Genomic DNA, 25,810 nt, shown 5'->3' with positions numbered 1-25,810 from the left:
ATATTCGTTATATCATTTCATCAATAATGAAATCCTGTGTTGCTCTTCCTGTGGTCGTAAGTCACATCGAACAAACCATGTAAATTCGATATCCAATTTATCTCCTCATTCTGTGCATTTTATTCAACTGCTTCTTATAGTTAAGATAGAGTGAATTTGGGGGGATGGGGGTGGGGACGCGTAAGTTTCAGGAGTGGGTTTCAACTTCCACGCCCTGCAAGAGGCAGGGCAAAAGTCTGAGAGTGAGTGTAGAGTAGGAATAGAGTAGGACTGGCCAAAATAATAATAATAATAATAATCTGGGTAACATCATTTAATTTTGAGGTCTGATTGATGGACCATGTCATAAAGGTGTGGTACAGAATAAGTTAAATAGCTCATAAATGCGGCCATGGAAATAGGGGCAGCTCTCTTTAAGAATTTAACCTGAGTATGGTGCGGACTGTCATGTTTGCGATTTGCTTCCCCACTATTCATTTTGGAAGATGAAGCTCTGCTCTGTTTTTTCGATGGTGCCTAATGTAATTGTGAATAAGAATTTAACCTTCGATGGCATGGATGAATTGCATATCCGATACAACAATGGCTCGTATTACACCTTCGATATGAAACATGAGGTCATTAATTTAATATTTGCACCCTATTTTGACTAAGATACTCATTTTTTTCAATCAATTAACCGGAATAACCTTCTCTCTCTTCAATTTATTACTTTCTTTATCATGCTAACAACAAAATTGACTTCCATTCGTCATCCCTTTTATCGGTTTCACAATATAAATATCCCATTACACCCAATAAGACTTCATCTTATCATGTGTCATGCTTTGCCTAGAGAAGGTTGTTATTTTAAATTAATGGATTCATATTTCTAATCAAAGGTGTAATACTTTGCCTAATGGAGGTTGTTACGTTAAATCAATGGCTTCATATTTCTAATCACTTTTGTTTCCAACTTGATAAATAGCACATCTTTCTTACTATTGGAAATATTATAATTACTAATAGATGCAATTTTGGTAATGTAAAGCATTAGGAATGAGCATGGTCCGTGTGGATGGTTCCCACCCTAGATCCAGGAACCACCCACTAAGGACCGGTTATGAAAAATGAGAATCAGAAACCGCCCGTTGATTCCATGGATCCACCCAAGAACCAGATCACCAGTCTGGTCCGATTCCCGGGTGGATCCAGAGAAGCGATCCCCCTAAGCTTCACGTCTTTATGCAACAAAGAATTACACAATGAAATCAGCTCATTAAAGTCTCTCTTAGTTAGAGCCAATGAACTAGCAATATTAGTATGTTAGGAAGTGTGTAAGCAAGATACCACACTCACCAAACTTGCTATAAGTGGACAATAAGCAGACAGTTATCTAACATAAAAACTAACAAGTAGCCTAGGAATTTAGGATTTTTCGTTTTTATATTAAAAATTAAATATATATTATATATATTATCGGTCCGGTCCGGGTGAGCGATTTCACACCTGAAATCGGGAGCCGGATCAGTACTCACCAGTTCCAATAACTGGACTGGTTCCCTTAGGAACCATCGGTTCTTGGGCGGTCCGATTCGGTTTCGGGCAATCTGGGTGGTTCCTGATTCCTTTGCACACTCCTATAAAGTATCCATTAGAAGTCTGCATCTATTGGCTCCTATAAGATATTCTAGAAAAGAATTCATTATTAAAGGAAGAATTACATAAATAGTTTTTACTATTAATTTTATAGATAAGACATCTTTCTAATTCAACAAAAAGGGAAAAATATTTATAATAGAATTATCTATCATCCATTCCCATAAAATTACCTACTAATCAATATGATATATTCATTTAAAGAATTGTTCCCCCGACGTTTCGTCCCCAATTGGTTTCCCATTCTCTTATGAAATGCAACAACTGAAACGATATTTTTTTTTTCCCTTTTCAACTTGAGAAGTGCCTGGTTTCTACAAGGGAATTATAGCTTTATTGCTGCACGTATCCCCCTCAAAATGGAATAGAAACAATTGATGGAAATAATGGACGAATGACAGTCGTGGGCGTTCGTTGGATTTGCAATTGGTGTTGCCATTTCCTTAGATTCTCGTGACTGCTATCATGCAACAGAACGTGTTTTTCCCCCTCAAAGAGCAGACGGCGGAGAGCGCAAGAGAGGGATGGTAAAGGAATTCGATATGCGAAGATGGGGTTGACGTCTTGAAACTTGACAGTTTGCAGAGAGGTGTTTTCGACAATTGACGATATCGGACCGTGCATCCAGCCGAAGTTTATGTGTATTGTGGACTTAAAATAGAGTCGTTGGACGAAGAAACACTTCGTTAATGTCCTTCCCTTCATCGACAATCTGCCATTGGAGTTCTTCCGTAGACTTTGGTTCCAAAACACCAAGTTTTTTAGACGAAACGCTTTACCTCCGAGTCCGCATGCCCTTTTTGTTTTTTGCTTTTTTGGTTCAAACTTCACGTTTTGAAACACTGAGTTTTTTTCTGACCAAAAAAAAAAAAAAAAAAAAAAAGAAACACTGAGTTTTTTCTTATGCGATATCGAGAACATCTTCTTCGTAGCCCATAAATCGATGAGTTCCCTACGAACTTAACAATCTTGTAACATCAATCGAGTTGCATTCGCATAAGCTTCCATCAAACGGTCCTTGAACTAATACAAGACACCTACCTAGTACATAAACTACCAGCCACTAGGTTGTTGGTGGAGAAATCTTCGAGTCACTCGATAACCTCGACCATGACCTTGGGTCAACGCACCACACGCCTATATTCATGAGAAGCGAGCTTTGCCCTAATCTTTGTTGCATCTACCATATGTTCATCTTCCAACACATCCTTTTTATCACAAAAATACAACAAGACACCGCGTGACCAATAATTACCCCTGCCATGTTGGAAGATAGAAGTACATAGTTTAAGGCCTTTGCTCTCAACTGGAACTCGATGATGAGAGTTCTATAATTCATATCTAACCATTTAAAAGAAAAAAAAGTGAATGTCAATTGCTTGCAGATTAAATCACAAGTGAGCTTTGTTTAGTCACATTCAGTCAACTTTTTTTGGCTCTTGCTATCCGGAAAATGAAAATGAACCAGAAGAAAACCAAACATACGATCAGATTGACCTAAATTTCTCGGATTGAAGTTTTGCTCTTGAAGACATTTCTTTGGCGATAGGAAGAACCTTCTTGTAAAAAAAAATTGGTCTTAGTTAACGCCTTATAAATGGAACTGATTATTTTGCGCTTACTAATCAACGGAAAGTGAGCATGTGATGTTACATGTGCCGAATTCGGTATAATCGGAAATGGGAGATGGAATTTTGGCTCGGACGTCCAAATAGGAATATACAGAACTAAAGTATAAGATGTTGACTAAGACAAAAGGAATTACAGAAGGTTGACTGAGACAACCATGAAATTACAAAGGGAAGACAAATTAGAATTAACCCAATTGTTTGTTGTGCCAATCAGAATAATGAGAACATGCATTAGATATTGTCATTTACGCTGGGCAGAGTGTACTGAGACCGTCATAAGCATATGTCGAATAAAATATCTTTGATATTGATCGAGAAAATGAACCACTCATATTATAAAACATTCATATATTCCAGCATCACATTTTTCACAGACTCCTCTAGTTTTATTTTATTCGAAACCCACTAGGGAGAAAAAAAAAAAAACAAAGGAAGGGGGTGCGGGCACGGCGGGGCGGTTCTCAGGCCAGAAAAGAGCATTGATCAAGAGTTAACACACAATTCAAATCGTTCGGAAATGTCTGACGCGATCGATGACGGCTTGGTAATTAACCTTGTTCTTCCAATCCATCACATTGGCATGGATTGACGAGCAGAAGAGTCACGAACTCTTTGAAATTGGTCCCAGCATTGACGTAGTGATCTGTTTCATCTTCATATACCGCATGCGTGGCTCGTGCAAGATTGATAATTCACATGAGGAGTACCATGGGAATGGCAGTCGGACGGCACAACTCTTCGTTAATGTCCTTCCACGCATTGGCCACTTGTTTACAGAGTTTCTTCTTTGCCTCTGTAATAGCTAGTATAAGCACCTAGATGGGGGTGAATAGGTGTATTGACAATTTCCCAATATACCACAGCGATACTAGGCAGACGATAGAAAGGAAATTCTCTTTTGATTAACAAAATGAATTACGATCACAGTAAAGTAAAGAGTAGGGAAGAGAGAATTAAACACAAGGTTTATAGTGGTTCGACTTATCCCAAGCTTACGTCCACTCTTCCGCACTGACAGCCTATCGGCTGGATTTCACTATGAACAAAAGAGATGTTACAGCACAGTTCTTCCTTGATTCCACAGTGTAGATATTCTACCACACTTCCTCAAGATTTCTCACGAATATAAACACTCTTTTGCGTACAAGATTTCGCTCAAATGAATTGACAAAAAGAACAAGGAGCTTCAGACTTTGGAATTCTTCTATCGTGCACTATCTCGAACAACTAGAACGTCTTCCTTATATACTCTTTTATGCCATCATACCCGTTGGTACTTACCAAAGGAATTCCTTCAATCTACCCGTTGGACAGAATCAATTAGGAAGATCATTCGAGCTATTAAAGGAACATGTCGATAGCCCATCGATCCTGTTCGCCTATACAATCAGGATCTCGGTTTCCATAAGAAGAACCTTCAAAGAATATTTTGCCAATCATCGGATTCTTAATCTTCGAATCAATCTCGATCAATCAAAGGATTCCATTATGACATATCCAGCCAAGAGATCTTCTCCAGTCGATAAGGTCATATCCTTAGTAAAACATCCAGTTCTGGATAGCCTTTCTTCAACGGATTAGAAACTGTCAATTAGGATAGACTTTGAGTCTTGAGCTTGGCTGTCCGGAGGTCTTCAGACTTTAAACAGCAGAGTCTGCAAACCTTCAGACTAGACTGATGGAAACGTTTTGTTAGCTTCAAAATATTTCAAGAAGATTTCTCCAACAATCTCCCCATTTTTGATGGTGACAAAACTTTCCTGCAAATTTGGATAACTTTGACATGCAAAACATTTCTCAAACAAATATGCATATCTTATAAAGATAAATGGCTAAATGAATAAATGAATAACACTAGAATCTGCAACCACAGAAAATATGTTAGTCTTGTATATGATAAAGCCATTCATAAGATATCAATAGCAGTCAAGTCCAAATTCAAATTCAGTTCTCATCTAGACACACAAAAATAAAGTCAAACAAAGTCAAACATCAAAACAATCCAAACCAAACGATTAAAAAATTCAAAAAGTTTGAAAGTTTGATTCAAATCTTGCATCTCTCCCCCTTTTTGTCAGCATTAAAAAGGTTGAGATGAAAATGGAATATAATCAAGATTGTTTGGGAACGCGAACAAGCTAGAAATCTCCCATGGATTGAACGATCCCTTCCAGCCTTTTCAAGTCTTCCTTTAGTTGTGCAACCTCCTCACCCTTGGCATTAGCCTGAATCTGAATAGAGAGGGCTTGGATCTGATCATTTAAGGAAACTGAAGAAGCTTGACCTTCATTCCGCAAGTTTTGAACCTCGCATCCTAGAGCATAAATTTGACCGCGCATCTCCAAGAGAATATTCATAATTCTGCGAAAATCAGCTGAGTTATCGGTCTGCGTACTAGCTTCGACACGATCTGTAGACGATGGCAGATCAGCATAATCACGCAGATTTGGCAATGAAGCATCATGTTCTTCCTCAGGAAAATGAGAGGCATGAATGTCTTCTGGATCGGCTAGAGAGCGGCTGACTCCCTCACTGGTAGCAGCTGACATCCCTCTTTTCTCAAGATCTCCCCCTGTTTCTATGCCTTCAGGTGGAGAAGAGTGTTTTTCAGGCTCTCCTTCCTCTTGATTCACTCTCTCTTCTTTTTCTTCAAGCCTTTCCTCCTCTACTTCTTTTTCGCCAGCTTCTCTTTCTTCTTCTTCTTCTTCTTTTTCTTGTTCTTCTTTCTCCTCTGCTTCTGTCTCCTATCATTCCATTGATTGTGGAACAGGACGACTTAGCTTCTTCAATGCTATAGCAGAAATGGTAAGGTCTTCATCATTATCTTCATCTTCAACAATGAGAGCTCTTCTTTTCTTGGATGGAGCAACCATGGGCTCCTTCCCTTTTCTTTTTGCTGCAGAAGAGACTTGATGAGTTTTGACAGGAGTCTTCTTCTTGAATTTCTCCAACGCCTTGCTTAGTTCCTTTAGACGCATTTTAGTCACCATTTTTAGTCCTACCACCATATGATCACATGATCTAACACAGAGAATTTGTGGAGGCTGAATATTCAGATGTCTGAATAACTTCGTCACAAGACCTGGATAAGGAAGTTGACCTCTGTCCTTCGTCACTACTCTATACATGTGAAACATAACAGTGTGAGGAAGAGAAAACTTTTTCCCATTAATGATGGCATACATCAGCTTTCCCTCTGAACTTGAAATATCAGTCTTGGAAGTTGATTTCGGTTTGAGACAGTTGATTACAATCTTGTGAAGCAGAATGTTAAACGCACTCATCCTCAAGTAGGAGATCTTTTCCTCTGTTCTTCTATCCTTAACAATCTCCAATGTGGCACGAGCAGTAGAAACATTGATCGGTTGATATCTTCCTCTCTCAACTCCAAACACATCCGCTAGCATATCCACATCAACCACAAAATCTTGATCTCCGACACTAAAAGATATTCTATTCGCATCCAAGAAACTAAGATTTGAATAGAAATAAGCATTCAATTGAGCATAGGCCTCTGTGGTGTCAGGACAGAATTTTTCTAGTTGAAGAAGACTGAACTTTTCTCTCAAGTTCACATTCACGGCATCCAGAAAATCAAAATCCACACTCCTAGGGTTTATCACCCCACGCTTCAGCAATTTTGAGTATAAAGCCTTTTGTTCCTTTGATTTAAACAACTCTCCCATTTTTCCTCGAATTTCCGCTGCAACACCCATTCTCGGTTGAAATTGGTTGTACAATTTGTCATCATCATTTCCATCTATCGGATTAAATCCCCCAACACGTGGATCACTTGGAATGTTTGCAAGGGTTTCTTCTGCCATTCATTTAGGAGCAATTCCCAAACATTCCATTTTTAGCAAAAAGATGTACTCGTTCCCATATCCTTTGTCCTTGAGAAACTCATCGACATAGTTCAATGGAGTACCAGTCCTCTTTAAAGCGCGGTAAAGCTTATAAATAAAAGAGGGTCTTTGAATTCTTACAGGATCTGCGTCTTCAACGATTTCTTCCTCTTGTTGATGACCAGTACCCTGTGGACTAGATGGTGAAGAATGACGCTGCTGAGAATGTTGTGGGCTCTGTTGCTTATTTGGAGACTCTTCTTCCTCGGTGAGATCAAAGTGCCTAGGCCCCTCACTCATCCGCCGTGGTCCCCTACTTGCGATTCTTGAAGACTTTCTTGAAGATGACATCTTCCTTAGTCTTTGAAAGATTCATTGCTTGACTTTCCCAAGAAAAATGACAACTTTTTCGAAGATTAAACAAGGGAAGAAAAACAGGAATGAAAGATCGGTGCTTTCTTAGGGCTTTTTGAGAGTAAAGCGAAGAAGAAACAACTGTGTATAACCAGTTAAAAACAGGTATACGGAACGTCATAAAGGAAAAAGAAAAGATGCCTTTTCAAAAAATAACTGCCTTTTTCGAGAAAAGTCATTTAAAAAAAAATAACTTCTTTTTCCGAAAAGGAAACGTTGCAATAATCACGACAATTAAAGATAGCAATAATCAAACACAGTTGATGATCGTACCTTTTCAAGATAAGATTCGAGAGGAGAGAATAACTTACAGTCAAAGTCTTGTTTATCTGAGTTTGAGAGTCTCTAGACTTTAACTTCTTCAAACCTCAAAATGTTGAGTCTGGAACGGATAATTTCAAATTGATTTTTCTCCAAAGGCTTTGTCAATATATCCGCCAGTTGGTTCTTTGAGTCAACAAACTGAATCGAAACTTCTCCATTTTGAACATGATCTCTAATGAAGTGATGTCGAATCTCTATATGCTTTGCTCTTGAGTGAAGAATTGGATTTTTAGTAAGATTAATTGCACTGGTGTTGTCGCAGTTAATCTCCGTGCTTGAATCTTCAATTCCAAAGTCTCTTAGCTGTTGTTTTATCCACAAAATTTGTGAACAAAAGCTTCCGAGAGCTACATACTCTGCTTCTGTTGTAGAAAGAGCTACTGTAGTTTGCTTCCTTGAAAACCAAGACACTGTTCTGCCTCCAAGTAGTTGACAGGTACCCGAGGTGCTCTTTCTATCAACTATGCATCCGGCTAGATCTGCATCTGAGTATCCAAGAAGAGTAAATTCTCCCATTTTAGGATACTAAAGGCCGATGCTTGAAGTTGAAGCAATGTATTTGATAATCCGCTTCGTAGCACTTAAATGAGATTCTTTAGGGTCTGCTTGAAATCTGGCACAAATGCAAACACTAAACAAAATGTTAGGTCTAGAAGCAGTAAGATAAAGAAGTGAGCCAATGATACTCCTGTATAGCTTCTGGTCGACTTTCTTTCCTCCTTCATCTTTGTCTATCTTCAAAGAACTTGACATTGGTATTTCAACATTTTTGCAATTGTTTAGTCCAAACTTTTTGATGAGATCATTAGCATATTTTTCTTGATGAATAAAAGTTCATTCCTTTAGTTGTTTCACTTGAAGCCCGAGAAAGAAGGTTAACTCACCCATCATGCTCATTTCAAATTCATCCTGCATAGTCTTAGAGAATTTCTTACACAGACTTTCATTAGGAGATTCGAATATAATATCATCGACATATATTTGAAGTAACACAAAACTTTTTATTTCTCTTTTGATAAATAGAGTAGTGTCTACTTTACCTTTAACAAAACTGTTTTGAATTAAAAACTTACTCAGCCTGTCGTACCAAGCTCGAGGTGCTTGTTTTAACCCATATAAGGCCTTTTTGAGTCTGAATACTGAGTCTGGTATCCTTGGGTCTTCAAACCCAGGTGGTTGTTCCACATAGACTTCCTCATGAATGAATCCATTTAGGAAAGCACTTTTGACGTCCATTTGGAATGACATGAAATTTTTATGACAAGCAAATGCAAGTAATAAACGAATTGCTTCTAACCTTGCTACTGGTGCATAAGTCTCGTCATAGTCTATCCCTTCTTCTTGCATATATCCTTTAGCCACGAGTCTTGCTTTGTTTCTTATGACTTTTCCTCTTTCGTCCATCTTGTTTCTGAAAACCCATTTGGCACCAATAATAGATTTACCTTTTGGTTTAAGAGTTAATTCCCAAACATCATTAATTCTGAATTGCCTGAGTTCCTCTTGCATAGCTTCAATCCAGCTTTCATCAATTAAAGCTTCTTCTATGCTTTTGGGTTCTATTTCAGAAATAAGAGCCACAGCACTAGACTCTTCGCGCCTTTTGGATCTTGTGCGAATTCCTTCATTGATGTCGCCAATAATAAGATCTTTGGGATGACTGGACTTATGCTTCCAGTTGCTGGTTGATTTGTCAAATTGATAGTCAGATAGATGGTCACTTCCTTCACTTGAATCTTCAATAGTCACTTGTTGCTGGTCCTTCAAAGTCTGAGCTTCTTCCTGAGATTTAGACTTTGTAGAGTCTGGAGCAAGTTCAGGCTCTTCAAGATGAGTCTGAATAGATTCATTTTGTATAGAATCTTGGAATTTGACATTCATTGATTCCTCCACAGATTGACTTTTCTTGTTATAGACTCTGAATGCTTTACTTGAGGTTGAATATCCAAGGAAGATGCCTTCATTTGTTTTCCCAATATGCATGGTGTACATAGATCGGACTTTTGGTATGATAACTTGGGTAGACCACGAACAAGCTTCTTTGCTGAGATTTTGGCTATCTGTTTCATATTAATGTGCCCAAGTTTTCTGTGCCATAAGCTTGCTTCTTCTTGGATTGAGATTAGACATTGCGATTCATCTGGTTTCACATCCAAGAGGTAGATATTTCCATGTCTTCGACCTATGAATGACTGAGTAGAGTCTTTACTGGTTCCAGTACACATTCCCTCTTGAAAGTAGATTTTGAAACCGGTGTCACACAGCTGACTAACACTGAGCATATTGTAGTTGAGTCCTTTAACTAAAGAAACATTGCTTATTGTGAGATTTCCAATCTTTACTGTTCCAAATCCCACTATTCTTCCTTTGTTATTTCCACCAAATGAGATTTTTCCACCATTCACTTGAACGAGCTTTATGAAGCAATTTGAATCTCCTGTCATATGTTTTGAGCATCCACTATCCAGATACCATTTTACCTTTTTCTTGATAGTGACCTCAAATTCACTGTCTGAATCTGATTTTGTCTCGTAATTTGAATCTGAATCTGATTGTGCCATTAGACATATATTGACATAATCATCATCACTTTCTTCACACTCTGTATCACTCCAGGTTTTTGCTTTGAGAGCCTTTCGATACTTTTTTGCTTTTCCTTTCTTCTTCCTCAGAAGAGGATAGTTGGGTCTAATGTGTCACTTTTTCTTACATTCAAAGCAGACTACATCTTTGTTTGATTCATCATCCTCGATAGACCTAGTCTGTTGCTTTTGAAAACTTTGTTTCTTTGGATTGAATCTTCTTCCTTTTATGTTCAGTTTTCTGAATCTTCTTATCATGAGAGCAAGCTTCTCATCATCCATATCGTCTTCAGAATCTGTAACGTAAGAATCATCATTGGATTTTAATGCAATGGATTTCTTACCTTTAGGGTCTTCGTCTTCATTGATTCGTTCCACTTCATAAGACTGAAGAGTCCCAACCAACTCATTAACAGATAGTGGCATGATTCTTTGGGTCTCTCTGATTAAGATATTTATGTGATTCCAATCCTTGGAGAGTCCACGTAGTAGCTTGTTTACCTTCATGGGATCAGAAATTGGTTGACCTTGATTTTCAAGACCATTCACGATTTCTGTAAAACGACTAAACATGTCAGTTATAGATTCTCCCAATTTCATTCTGAAGGCTTCATATTGACCGAGGAGAATGTTGATTCTAGTCTCTTTCACTCGATCGGTTCCTTCATAGGTAATATGTAATCTATCCCAGACTTCTTTAGTTGTAACACAAGAAGATATTCTGTTATATTCAGTAGGAGATAAAGCACAGTATAAAGAATAAATTGCTTTTGCATCAAGAGCTTGTCTCTTGATTATCTCTTCCTGAGTCATTTGACTAGACTCCACAATATCTTTTCCTCTCTCTGAGACAGGTGCAGCTTTAGGAGTGATCCATTTTTCTACAACATCCCATTCCAAAGGATCCTTTGACCTTAGGAACGCCTTCATCTTGTTTTTCCATATGTTGTAATTCTTTCCATCAAAGTAAGGTGGTCTGGTATTGCTTTGCTCTTCTACCAACCCTGGAGCCAACATACTAGCCATGGATCTTTAACTCTGAAGTAAAACACTTCAAACAAAGTGAGTACATAGGCTCTGATACCAATTGTAATAGCTAGTATAAGCACCTAGATGGGGGTGAATAGGTGTATTGACAATTTCTCAATATACCACAGCGATACTAGGTAGACGATAGAAAGGAAATTCTCTTTTGATTAACAAAATGAATTATGATCACAGTAAAGTAAAGAGTAGGGAAGAGAGAATTAAACACCAGGTTTATAGTGGTTCGGCTTATCCCAAGCTTACGTCCACTCTTCCGACTGACACCTATCGGCTGGATTTCACTATGAACAAAAGAGATGTTACAAAGACAGTTCTTCCTTAATTCCACAAAGTGTAGATATTCTACCACACTTCCTCAAGATTTCTCACGAATATAAACACTCTTTTGCGTACAAGATTTCGCTCAAATGAATTGACAAAAAGAACAAGGAGCTTCAGACTTTGGAATTCTTCTATCGTGCACTCTCTTGAGCAACTAGAACGTCTTCCTTATATACTCCTTTATGCCATCATACCCGTTGGCACTTACCAAAGGAATTCCTCCAATCTACCCGTTGGACGGAATCAATTAGGAAGATCATTCGAGCTATTAAAGGAACATGTCGATAGCCCATCAATCCTGTTCACCCATACAATCAGGATCTCGGTTTCCATAAGAAGAACATTCCAAGAATATTTTGCCAATCATCGGATCCTTAATCTTCAAATCAATCTCGATCAATCAAAGGATTCCATTATGTCATATCCAGCCAAGAGATCTTCTCCAGTCGATAAGGTCATATCCTTAGTAAAACATCCAGTTCTGGATAGCATTTCTTCAACGGATTAGAAACTGTCAATTAAGATAGATTTTGAGTCTTGAGTCTGGCTGTCTGGAGGTCTTCAGACTTTAAACAGCGGAGTCTGCAAACCTTCAGACTAGACTGATGGAAACGTTTTGACAACTTCAAAATATTTCAAGAAGATTTCTCCAACAGCCTCTTCCTCTGTAACACTGTATTGTTTCATGAAACACTCCACTGAAGATGCTACATGACCTCTCTCTTGCTCAAACTACAAAAAATATATATATCATTGGAATTATTTTTTCTCCTATTGATAAACCTATGAAAATAATTTAGATAAAATGATGTTGTTCACTGGTATAGCTTTTGTATACCTTGTGTCCAGCAATGTCATTCATAAGCCGACCGATTACTTGTGAAGCCTTCACTATCCTGGGGTCGCTAGACAATAACCAATCAAAAGCATCTTTTGTTACAATATCTCCCATTCCCAAAAATGCTGTCACAAATGTCAATTGACTACCAATGCTTATTAATGCAATAGGCATGTACTCCTCCATCGTCGGTACATGACTATGGTGGAACCATTTGGCTTCTGCCAAGTATGCTCTCACTTGAATTTTCATCTGAGAATTCATCATCAAACGTAAAAGCTACATCAATATTCGAGTTTTAATGTATTTGATGGACATAGATATATGACAGTCTTTCATCCTTATCCAAAAGCTTAGTATTTTGTTTCAAGTGGACAAAGTAAAAATCGCATTTGATTGATGTAACGTCAAATGGCTTACCACTTCTTTTGCATAGAAGAGGCAGTATGATCTTCCTTTTCTAGCCAATTCGTTGCCAATTTCATCATAAAAATCAAGAAGTGTCTTGTAAAACACTTGCATGCACTTTGGCAATCCTTCTTTGGCATCAACATCCCACCTGAGTTCAAATTTAAAAAATACTAAACTTGATCCTAATCAACAGTTGGTCAAATTAAAATAAGTAAATTTAGAATCTGTAAATTGATAAAAGCCCCAAGTGCCAATCGTACCTTTCAATTGCTTCCGTGAAGAGTTCTAGTTCTTCCAATGTGCCATAGACATCATAGATGTCGTCGAGAATGGAAAGGATGACCATCATTTTGGTTACTATTCCTCTAGCAATCTTGTACACCGGCTCGAAATAAATTCCTAACATCCAGACATACAACTCCCCAAGCCTATCTCTAGCAAATGGAAACTCCCTCTCTATATCTATATCCTTCCACCACCTACAGTTTACCAACAAATCTCATTTAGGGCAAACACATCAATGATGGAATTATAGAAAGTACTTTGGACCAATGATCCAAAGAGATAACACTCCTTGACATGTGCAAATGATTTTTAGTTTAGAATAGATTGCAATTACACTAATCAGTCTATAACAATTTGGTGTTTTTAGAACATCTAGCTACTCCAAACACACTATCATGAAGTTCACCTAGTAAGGTTGCCGAGTTCTTTCTGGTGTTGCTCATGCAATGAATTGAAATCGAGCTTAGCCAAAGAGAGCAGGACTTCATTATGCAAAGGTTCCTCTTGGTAGAATTGAATGTAACACCTCGCCTCTAGCCTTAGCAAACCCTTTTGGATTGGCTGATGTAGGGCATGACTCACTTGTTTGACGAGATTAGGGCTTACTTTCTTTTTCTCAATTGATTCAAGGTGAGATATAATAAAAGCGAGTGCATCATTCAAAATATCATCGCCGTGATAACTTAGATGGCAAGCTTCAAATAGACTTAGCATTCCCGCACGTCGCCGATGCTCGATTTGTTGAAATTTCCTTCACTGTCCTTGAACCTATTAAAGATTTATGTATGGCCAAATGGAATATGGGAGAAGATGCTATCATCAAATGCTGTGAAAAGCACCATGTTCAATATCTAGATCAATCGAAAACAATGGAAAAATGACATACTAAACAAAGGAATCGGAAGAGAGGACTAGTCACCTTTTAAAACGAGAAAATTTGAAGAACACAAACTATGAGAATTAAATACATAAACAGGTTAACAAATAAACAAATCAACATCAAAGTAAACTGAACATACCAATGATATTATATGTTCCCTCTAATCAATCAAATGGATTATCAAGCTAGTATCCGCAATATAATTTCGCTAACTCACTAATCAATGAAATTGAAACATTACATACCACATGAAACATTGTAACCTTGTTGTTGTAATAATCAAAAGAGAATAGCAACAGTGTGAAGGTTGTCATCATTATCGCCATAGTGAAACTCGAAATAGCTTCTATAGATTTGTTCTAGCCGCTCATTTATCTCATGTTCAAAATGGTAGGCAAATCCCAAGCGTTGGATCTGATCAATCAAGTTCAACTTTTGCGATGGCTTATCCATAGCACCCATCAACATCTTCCTCACTTCTCATTTCAATCTCTCAATATGTTCCTCCACTACGCCATCAGAACTCTACAATTAATACAAAATTGAAAGTTCAACAAAACAAAAAATAGAGGTAATTGACGTAAATCGAGTAAGCATGCAAGAAACATATGAGGTTGCCTATGATCCAATTGATCACAATAAATCTGAGTTGAAATTACCTAAAGATTATACCGTTAAGACCAATTTTATTTACATTAAAGTTCTTTCTACATTTGTCAAGTCATATGTGCATCCCAAAGGTTCGCACAGAAATTTTGAATCATGCAAGGACCAACCCTTGCATGGGTTTTCCAATAAATTAGAACTTCTTTTTTCTGATTAAATGCTGTAGAATGATCATCAACAATCCAAGATTATTCTTTATGCTCTCGGTTTTCAGAAGACATAACAGCTGAAAATTTTTCCAAAAGTAATTTAAGAAAATGAGTAACTTAAATGCTACCGTCGGGTTCGAGTTGGAAGCATGTTTGAGAAAGTAATCCGCCCATATGGTTGGATGAAAAATTGCCGATCGGCCTTCAGGGACCAGGCTTGTTTTTTCAGCAGGATAAGAAGATGGGACTCTTGAAATCCGAACAGACATTTCTTTTTTGCTACTTTCTAGATCTAGGTAGCTGAAGAACACTGGAGGGAGAGTAGAGGCTTTTCTGGGAGTGTCCAAACCTTATGGATTCGACAGCATCCAAGGAACAGAAAAGGCAATAGTTAATTCATTAAAGCATCTTCTTCCCCTTATATTTTTTATTCGGGGTGAGTGTCGTGTAAGAAAATGTCTCCGTACCTTTCGAATTTGAGATCGTTGGACGAAACTCGATCCGAGAATTACGGACGCTCGACCACTGTTTGATATTGGCGAGCTGAAATGCAATGATGGCCTGTCAATCGCCATGACGCGATGGCGCCACTACATCGTGGGCGACGCGACTATGGAAAGAAAACGAAGAGAAGCCTGTGATCGAGAAAATATTAGATGGATTTTACACTCCCGTAGTCGAAACGTAAAATCATTCAAAAGTCGACACGTGGAGTCACGTGTAATTGGGGTCAGCAGAGGGAAAGACAACTTGCAGAAAAAACCTACCGTCGGGGTGAGAGAGAGAGAGGAGAGAGAGGAAGGAGAAGGTCCACAGAGGAGAGAGCGTCGGTGTGTGCAAAGAGGTGGGCCAGGTCTACAGGAGAGAGACCAGAGGAGTGGGAAGAGCAAATTTCAAATCGTTAATGCCATTTACACGTGGCTCCACGTGTCGACTTTTGAATGGTTTTACATTTCGCCAAGTGTAAAATTCACCCAACATTTTTTCTGCCTCGTTCAGCTCGAGAAATGGGAGCAGAATGTAAAGATAGCAAATCATTATATCGGGACAGAAGGGAAATCTGCGCAAATAACCTAGTACTATAAAAAAATCTCGAATCAATGCATTCACGACATAATAACAAAAACTCTCAAATAAACTAGTGCCATATATATCTTCTAAACTAGTATATAGATATCATATTTACCATAAATTGATATATTTATGTCATATTTATCCCAAATTATGATAAGTCATACATTTTTTAGAGTAAATGTGACATGTGTATTCTAATTTAGAATAAACGTAACACAAACATATCAATTTAAAATTTTTTGTGATATAAAATTTAATTTATGATAAATTTAACATGAGTCCACTAGTTTATGATAAATGTGACATGGATGTATCGATTCTGAGGTTTTTGTGGTGCAAAAATTAATTTGAGATAAATATAGCGTAAATATATCAATTTGAGAATTTTGGCAATATGAACCCACATTCAATTATAGAAGGAAATGTAGGAAAACTCTCGAATTGTGGAGGAAGTATGCCTTGGTGCACCGAAAGGGAGGGTAATTTCCATGATCGTTCTTCATGTGAGTTTATTTTGTTTGTTGCAATTACACCCAAGCAATTTATCCAATAATTTAAATTTTAAGTTAAGATTTATGTAATTCCTTTAGTATCACAACCTACCCCTCAGTACAGAGGAAAATAGATTTAAAGGTATTGTCTAAAAGACAGACCTACGGCTTTAGCTTTAAACTAGGCTCTTTCAAGCCCATATCCCACTCGACATTGGGTATTCAAATTAACACTATTAGAATTTTATGATGAAGAGTCGCCACTAACTTATTGACGTCACTTAGAAACTAAGTGAAGTAGGGGAGCATACTTTACCTTTTACACAACTAGAGAATCTAGGGACAAGACTTAATTACAGCAATTAACTAACTAGTATTTGTTCGGTACCTAATCTTGTTCATTTTAAAAATATGTCTATTAGGCAGTTCAGATCGACTTTAAACCTATCTATGCAATCATGCGGGTGTACAATCATTAAAATTATGATCAGCAACCAAGGAAGCATTAAATATATGACAAAGCAAAGCGAGAGTTTAACGCTAAGAAATAAGAAATCTACCGCTCCTAACTAGGCTAAAGGGAAACTAAAATTAATATACTGAGAGTGCACAATCAATTGGTAATTGAAATAAAAATGAGCAAACAATGATCTAACATATGTTTCTAAGGACATTCAAATCTTATGGTAAAACCCTCATAGCTTATTCAATTTTAAGCATAATTTTTGTCAATGATCTTTGCACATTTGAAGAGAAAACTATTCAAAAACTAATTTTAAAGATTTTTCATGACTTTTAGAATAAAAAAATTAGGAATTTGTAAATTTTTTAATAATTTTTTTAAATTATATTTTATTATTAATTTTAATTGATAATCCGAAAATAGGGACTTAGGCTGGCCGTCCGGTCCGGTCCGAACATGGGCTGCTATGGACTCTTGTGAGCCTGGACTGGGAGCATAAATTGGGCTCTATTACACCAAGCGCCCCTTTTAGTAATAAACTTCCAAAGACCCACTTGCTCTATAATTGAATTTATAACCGATATTACTATTTTTTCATGGTAGAAGTAAAACGATATGAAGTTTTTTTTTTTTTTTTTCCTTTTGTGCTTGTCTTTCATTTCGATATGATCTAAACATACATGTTTAAGATCTGGTCATATTTCTAACAATTAACCTTTTTGACATTTTGATCAATCTTTTGTCCATATTTAATCAAGATCAACTAGATAATTAGATTAAAATTTAGATTTCAACTTTGAAAAATAGCTTCACTCAAACTGTTTAACAAAAAAAAAAAAGGCAATTAAAGATGTGTTCGTAAGCCATCATAATAGAAATTTCTAATCTTCTAAATAGCTTTTGCGATTAAAAAAACAAGACATTAAATAAAAATTCACAACTTTCTCTAGGCAAAGCATGATGCATGATAAGATGAAGTTTTGTTGGGTGTAATGGGCATTTATATTGTGAAACCGATGAGAAGGATGATGAAATTAAAGTTAATTTTGTTAGTTTGTTTGATTTTTAAAAAACAAAAACAAATTGGAGAGAGAGAGAGAGAGAGAGAGAGAGAGAGAGAGAGAGAGAGAGAGAGAGAGAGAGAGAGAGAGAGAGAGAGAGAGAGAGAGAGAGAAGAGAGAGAGAGAGAGAGAGAGAAGGGTATTCGGGACAGTTAATTGAAAAAGATGAGTACTGTGCGTTTGGGAGAAGCTTTTCAAGGAGCTTTGGGCATCAAAAGCCCCTTGGGCCAAAATAAGGGTGTTTGGGAAAAAAACTTTGGAAGTCTCTAAATGGGAAATGCTAGGGTTCATTTAAAGGAAAATTTCATTTCGCCTTTTTTGCCCTCACAAATTTATTAAATTCCAACTTTGACCCTTTTGAAAACCCTAGATTTTCATCGCCGCGAGAGAGAGAGAGAGGTCTGAGTGCGAGAGAGAGCATGGCGGAAAGAGTGAGACTTGAAAGCGAGAAGGAGTTCTCTAGCGGATCGGCCTCACCCAGACCCTCTTTGACGACCTCTGGCCGACGCCCTCAAGCACACGGGTTTGTACAACATTGAAGCTGATTTGACAACACTGGAACATTGACGATAATATCAAGAAGGCACTGCTTCTAATTGAGCTCATGTCATAATTTCAGCAATGACACTAGATAGTGGAAAGAGCACCGATAGACATTACTCCTAAATGAAAATGAGAACACAACATTGGAATCTAATCAAGAACGCTAGATGGTGGAAACAACACTTAATAAACACTGCTCCTAGATAGATATGAAGACACAACGTTGGAATCTAATCGATAACACTGGATAATGGAAACAACACCTAGTAGACATTACTCCTAGATAGATATGAAAACATAATATCGGAATCTAATCGACAATAGTGGATGGTAGAAACAACACATAGTAGATTTTGCTCCTAGATGGATATGAGGATACAACGTCGGAATCGAATTGACGACTCTAGGCAATATGACAACATTGAATTCTAATCAACAATGCTACCTAGGATATAGACACTCGCTGAAATTGAATCTATGATGGGAATCTGAAGTTATAGCTAAGCTAAACTAGGCTAGAATAACTGAAAGGGTGAGATAAAGGAGTCTTGTGTGTTATTCGTGGGGCTTCCTGTTGAATTGCCTACGGTATTTATAGGTCAATTTAGTAATCATTAGTAGTCGATTGCTTCTTCCTTAAAGTTGCTTCGCACTCTTTGCTAAACTGCTTTATCCATGTCTTGTTGCCTTTTGACCTGTTCGACGATGCTCACGTGACTTGTTCAGCAAGTATTAACCGTTCCTTTAGTTTTGGCGCCCTTTTAAGCATCAATCATTCCTGCCTAAATATTGTTGTCAATTGCATCTAAATTCTATGTCTTCAATAGTGTCTCTTGGCTTGGACACATGGCAATTGACTACTTTATCATTGAATCTCGTATCTTCACTTGTAAGCCCATTGAAATTTAGCCAAAGGGCTCTTGAAATCCTTGGCCATACTTTGTTTTCATGACTAGGGTTGGATTGATGTAAATCATAGCCGCACGTGACAGCAAGGATGATTTCAAATGTTTTCATTCCTTCTGACTAGCACATGATAGTATGGGTAATTTTGGGTGTCAATATTTTAGGTAATAGTACAGTTTGCGATTTAATAAAATATTATTAGAGAATGACGAAAGGGAAAAAATAAATAAAAAAAGAAAATAATTAAAAAAATGCATTTGGTACAAATCTAAAAATTTCCAATCCCAATTTTTTTATTTAATTATAAAGAGACCTAACATTTCATGTTTTTAATTAATATTGCACTTTTGTAATGATTTAATTATCAATATACTCTAAAATGACTAAAGGAAGTCCAACAAAATAGCAAGTCAAAAATGGATGATTGGAAATGATAACATAAAATTTCATTGGTTTATAACTCACAATATGAGGAGATTGATAGTAAATCTTTGAACATTACAATAAACATGTATATAGATCTTTTGAGAAGAAGAGCAAATGTTGCTTAGAGTCATCAAGTTTTTGTGATCTAGCATTGTCTTTAAAAGAAAATGACATTAAAAAAATCCATATAGTAAAGCCCTAAAAGCTTTTTCAATTTTCAGTCCAATTTTCATAAAAATACTTTCACATTTCTTATGCTAGACTAATTTTAAACTAAAATTAACATTAAAATCTACTAAAACTACTCAAAAAATTCCTAAATTTTTCCTGAATTTATGAATTTTTATTTATTTATTTATTTTCTTATTTAGAAAAATGGGAACTTGAACTAGATCAGGAGATCCAATCTTGTGTTGATTATGTAAAGATGAACATTAGGTTATGTTGAACTTGCTTTTCTAAAATGATCTTTTTTTTTTTTCCTGGTTCTTGGGAACAAATAAGTTCTTTCTATATTTTGTTTTTGTTTCAACTTTATTCTCTGGTTACTGGTTTATTTCAGAAAATAGAAAAATTAGCTAGCATTATTGAATGGATTTTTATTCATTTTTTTGCTCTAAGAAACCAAAAGAATAGAAAAGTAAAGAAATAAAAAATTACCAAAGAGGGCCTTACTGTCTAAAAGCAATGTGAAAATCAATTGGAAGACACGAAACTAGTAATTTAGAGGGAGATTTCTTGAGTGCTTTGAGAGGCGGGATGGTCTGAATTTGACGAGCTAAGAACACACTATGAAGTAGAAGGAGGGAGGAACTTGTTAATGACCTGACCAAGACCTACGAGGCCAATCCACACACCCACATAAAATGAGGTGCTACTGCCCAGGTTAGATTACGTAAGGTGGGGTGCGGATGTGGACCATAAGTGCTGCACACATTCACAGAAACGATCTTCACGTTTAAATCAGAATCAAATCAGGAACCGCACAAGATAGGAAAATGAATGGTGGAGAAGCAAAACGCAGCGTGCAAGATACCTCCAACAGTCTGCACCATATGGTACACGTGTTATATAATGTCCATCAAGCGGCCCGATAGAACCCGACGATAGTGCATTTACTAAAAATCAACCGGACTCAGGTGCGCAACCTGGGCCACTGGCATTTGGCACGTATTGTTATTTTGAGAAACGAAAAATCCGAAAATATCAGTGCAATAACTAGAATTGCTAAGCCGTTCCGTTCCTTGCCTATAAATACCCATCAATAAGGTCTTTGGCACTCACAGAAAAGCCTCTTGTGCTCTTTATCTATATTTGATCAAACATCGGACTCTTATTAGAGATAGAAAAAAAGAGAGAGAAAAGAATGTCTCTTCAAATTTCAGCAATTCGATCTTCTTCTCAAGCTCAAGAAAAAAGCGGTGTGGTCGAACGCCAGTGGGCAAATTTTCATCCAAGCATATGGGGGGATTACTTCCTCAAACATGCCTCTCACTCATACTCAATGGTAGGAAGTTAATACATTGCTTCTGACTCAGCTATATATATGTACACATATTTCATGAATAGTAAAGGCATAGCTTGTGAAAATAAATTTCCTTTTATGCACTTCATCTAGAATAATACATAGCTTCCTCATGTGCTTAAACTTCGTTCTTCGCTTTGTTATTCTATAATGACCAGGGAAATTCTGACATTTCCTTTATAAATTTAAGATTTGCATTAAAAAAAAGTGAAAATATTGGATTAAGGTAAGAGAGCCCTTTGATAATAGGTGAAAAGAGACAACATGGAAATCCAAACAAATCTTGTAAACAACCAATGTGAGATTTATCATTATCAATAACATCTTTGCGAATCACTTGGTGCACAATTTCAATAAACAATCTTAGTTATCCCATACTTACCATCTTTTTCTTTCTTTCTTTTGTCACCTTGTGCATAAAAGAATTCGATACCCACGTATGCACTAAAAAAGTAAAAAGTGTTATCAGTACTAATACAAGAGTAATATTTGATTTGAATATTTTGCTTTCGTGTTCCATACCAGGTAATTGGTAAGGAACATGAAAGCATCGTTATTGGGTTTAATAGAGAAAGGGAGAAGTAAAAAAATAATTCAAAACTTATTACATTGATATCAATTCATTCAACTTTTTTAATGGACTCAATTTAATCCTAAACAAATCATTGATGTAGATCTTAACCATCCTCTTCTTCTTTCTCTTTTCTTTTTTCTTTTTGCTAGTGGTTAGCAAAGGTTAGTGCCAGCAAGGGTACCTAGCTAGGTCTTGTCACACCGCTTCACTGGACATCACCCAGACAAATAGTTAGTCACTATACAATAGTAAGTTTAGGATTATTTGGATAATTTGAACCCATATTTTTTATCATAAAAAAATCCCGTATTTGTTCACATAACACTAGTCCTCATCGTGCCAACTTCAAATCCCCCCTCTCCTTTCTCTCTCACGCACACTGCAACTCGATATTTCACAGTAGCGCTCCAATTATTTCGGAAAGAACTCCATTTTGTTGAGGGGAACTTGCTATTGGGGCAGTGACGACAGTAGAGTAGAGGACGTTGACGACGCTGGAAACTGCAAGACGGGGGCAGCAATGGTCAGACACAGAGAGAGAGAGAGAGAGAGAGAGAGAGAGAGAGAGAGAGAGAGAGAGAGAGAGAGAGCCCTTTTGTAACTGAGAGCAAAATATCCACGTGCTGCTGTTTGATGCACAAAGCTATCGATTTTGGCCCGGTCCCTTGCAGTCTTTAGTATCAGAGAGAAATTGACACCAGTAGAAAGCTTCTCTCGTTCTTCATTTTGGGCCAATGAACTTCTCATGCACTTAGTATCAGAGAGATTGACATATTTTTTTCTGTGTCATGCGTAGGATAAGGGCCATGATCAGCATGCGGAACAAGAAATCCAGAAGCTGAAGGACGAGGTGAAGAGAATGCTATACGCTGATGCCGACAAGCTGTCCCTGAAATTGGACATGATTGATCAAATACAACGATTAGGCATTGCACACCACTTCACAACCGACATTGATCACGTGTTGAAACAACTAAATGAGACATGTTTTGTATGCAACAATGGAGATAGGGATATCGATGACCTCTACACGGCTGCTCTCCTCTTCCGATTGTTGCGACAACAAGGCTACCGAGTTTCATTTGGTGAGTCGCCTTCTTTTGTTTTTAATACTCAGCCACAAAATTGATGATTTATATACTTTGATCTTTTGACATTGTCCAAAATCTATCCCCTTTGCCTTTCTACCGCGGATCAAGGTCATTTGATAATCAATCACCTAAAGTTACAAACGACCTGCCCAAGTTATTGCACAACAGAACCCCAAAGCCACAATCCGATAAAAGTATAATGCACCTAAAATAGTACTCCTACTAGAAAATTTTGACCGTAAGAAACTTCATAAATGTGTTAAACTTGAGGCACCCCACGTTCTTGACCACATATGCCAGATATCCCTAGAAAACCCTAGAATACAACTAGTTTGCGACTGTTTCTTTTAATAAAATGCTAGAGATATAGAGAGTGATTTCTACATATAGTTCACTTAATACACGCTAAATGATAGGTCACATGGTTTTCATATCATGAGGAATAATTGTTATAGGGACTGTCCTTGGCAAGAGATAAAAATAATAAACTACAAGTGGCTTCAACCATCATCGTAAGTTGGTTGTCATTGTTACTATCGATTCTTCCGGGTACCAGCACATCGCTGGAGTTGAGACCGCTCGTGAAGAATCTCTGTCTAACAGAGATGTTTAAAATAGAAATCCTTATTTCACTGTGATCTATGAGCAGACATCTTCAACAAGTTCAAGGACCCCAGTGGAAAGTTCAGTGAGAAACATGGAAGTGACGTACGGGGACTACTAAGTTTGTACGAAGCTAGCCATTTGAGTGTGCATGGAGAAGATGTTCTTGATCAAGCGCTTTCTTTCAGTTTAACCCATCTCAAATCCATTAAGGAGCAACTAAGCCCTCCTCTCGCAACACAAGTCGGTCATGCCTTAAAGCAAACAATTCATCGAGGGGTGCCAAGGCTTGAGGCCAGATGGTACATCTCCATGTACGAAGCAGAACCTTCACATAACGAAGTCCTACTATCACTAGCCAAGTTAGATTTCAACCGCTTGCAGAAGCAACACCAGAAGGAGTTATTTGATCTTGCAAGGTTGATCAACTATGAAATCACATGATTAAATTGTTTTAGAGTTTACCCTCTATGGAAGGTTTATATGAATAATGCCATTTTACATGTAGGTGGTGGATTGGTTTAGACTTCAAGAGGAAGTTACCGTTTGCAAGAGACAGGCTCATGGAAGGATACTTTTGGATTATGGGAGTTCATTTTAAGCCCGAACTAGTGGTTGCTAGAAGAATGATGACCAAAGTGATAGCAGTGACTTCAGTTCTTGATGACATATATGATGTCCATGGCACCTATGAAGAGCTAGAGCTCTTTACTCAAGCAATTCAAAGGTGAAATTCGCATTTCTGCCTTTTGGTTTGCAGCACTTGCATCTTATTTTACGTAGATTATGTTTCACCGATGCTTGTATGATGTAAGATGGAGTTTGATTGATCAACCTTTTCATAGTTCTCATATGGTAATATAGTGATTCCCAAATCCTTGTGCAATCTGAAGTTTAAAATTATCACGTAGTGTATACCCTATCTTATAATATCTTTTATAATTTCAGGTGGGACATTGATTGCATACATGAACTTCCAGAGTACATGCAAGAGTTTTACAGAGCACTTATTGATATCTACGTCGAAATTGAAGAAATACTGGCTTGCACAGGAAAATCATACTGCCTCTACTATGCGGTAGAAGCAGTAAGATCGTACCACCTCTACTATATTCTACAATCTTAGTGCTGTTAATCTCGATTGATAGAAATATAATCTTTTGCATTCTCAGATGAAGAGGCAGACGAGATACTACTTTGCTGAAGCAAAATGGCTGCACCAACAGCACAAGCCCACCATGGATGAGTACATGTCCATTGCGCTAGTATCAAGTGGTTACCCTTGTTAGCTATGACGTCCTTCGTGGGAATGCCAGATATTGTCACAAAAGATGATCTAGATTGGTTGTTCAACGACCCAAAAATCCTCAAGGCTTCAACAATCATCTGCAGGCTCATGGATGATTTGGCCACTCATAAGGTACTTTTTTGTTCTTGCAAGTGTTCCATGAAGATATAGACCCAACCCAACTCCTATGAAACATAGACGGACTTGTTTAAATGTCTTTGCAGTTTGAGCATTCAAGAGGACATGTGGACTCGGCCGTGCAATGTTACATGAAGCAATATGGTGTCACAGAACAAGAAGCGGAAAACAACCTTCACAAGCAAGTGAATGACGCGTGGAAGGACATCGATGAGGAGTGTCTTCGCCTGACTGCTGTTGCAATGCCGCTTCTCATGGGAATTCTCAACCTCTCGCGAGTGATGGATGTGCTGTACAAGGATGGAGGAGATCATTATACCAATCCTCATATTACACTGAAAGATTACATACATTTGGTGCTCATAGACCCAGTGCACTAGTTTTGATATGCACTTAGTGAACTAGAAGTTCATCAGCTGGATATTAGAACACTGAACCCACTGTTCAAAAGATGATGCATCTATGCATACGTCAGTTGGGGTAAAATTAAAGCTTTCAGTGAGCACGGTTTTTTAATTGAAGAATGAAATGAAGTGCATAATTTATCTGTCCAAAAAGGATTAACAAGCTTTTGATGAGCTATTTGCATTTCAAAT

The 25,810-nt window shown here is 37.4% G+C and overlaps 1 protein-coding gene across 1 annotated transcript; it reads left to right on the top strand.

Annotated features, from left to right (window-relative positions):
* Positions 1 to 20,993: 20,993 nt before the first annotated feature.
* LOC108957023 ((-)-germacrene D synthase) lies at positions 20,994 to 25,594 on the top strand. Its single transcript, XM_039314608.1, is given in 8 exon segments — positions 20,994 to 21,053; positions 22,891 to 23,179; positions 23,835 to 24,207; positions 24,297 to 24,515; positions 24,737 to 24,875; positions 24,961 to 25,069; positions 25,072 to 25,208; positions 25,301 to 25,594. Coding segments are annotated over 8 exon segments (1,620 nt in total).
* The last annotated feature ends 216 nt before the right edge of the window (positions 25,595 to 25,810 follow it).

This window comes from Eucalyptus grandis, chromosome 6 (genome assembly GCF_016545825.1).
Source record: "Eucalyptus grandis isolate ANBG69807.140 chromosome 6, ASM1654582v1, whole genome shotgun sequence".
Taxonomy (NCBI): domain Eukaryota; kingdom Viridiplantae; phylum Streptophyta; class Magnoliopsida; order Myrtales; family Myrtaceae; genus Eucalyptus; species Eucalyptus grandis.
The sequence above is the reverse complement of the archived record's forward strand: the minus strand, read 5'-3'. Positions and strand labels throughout refer to the sequence as shown.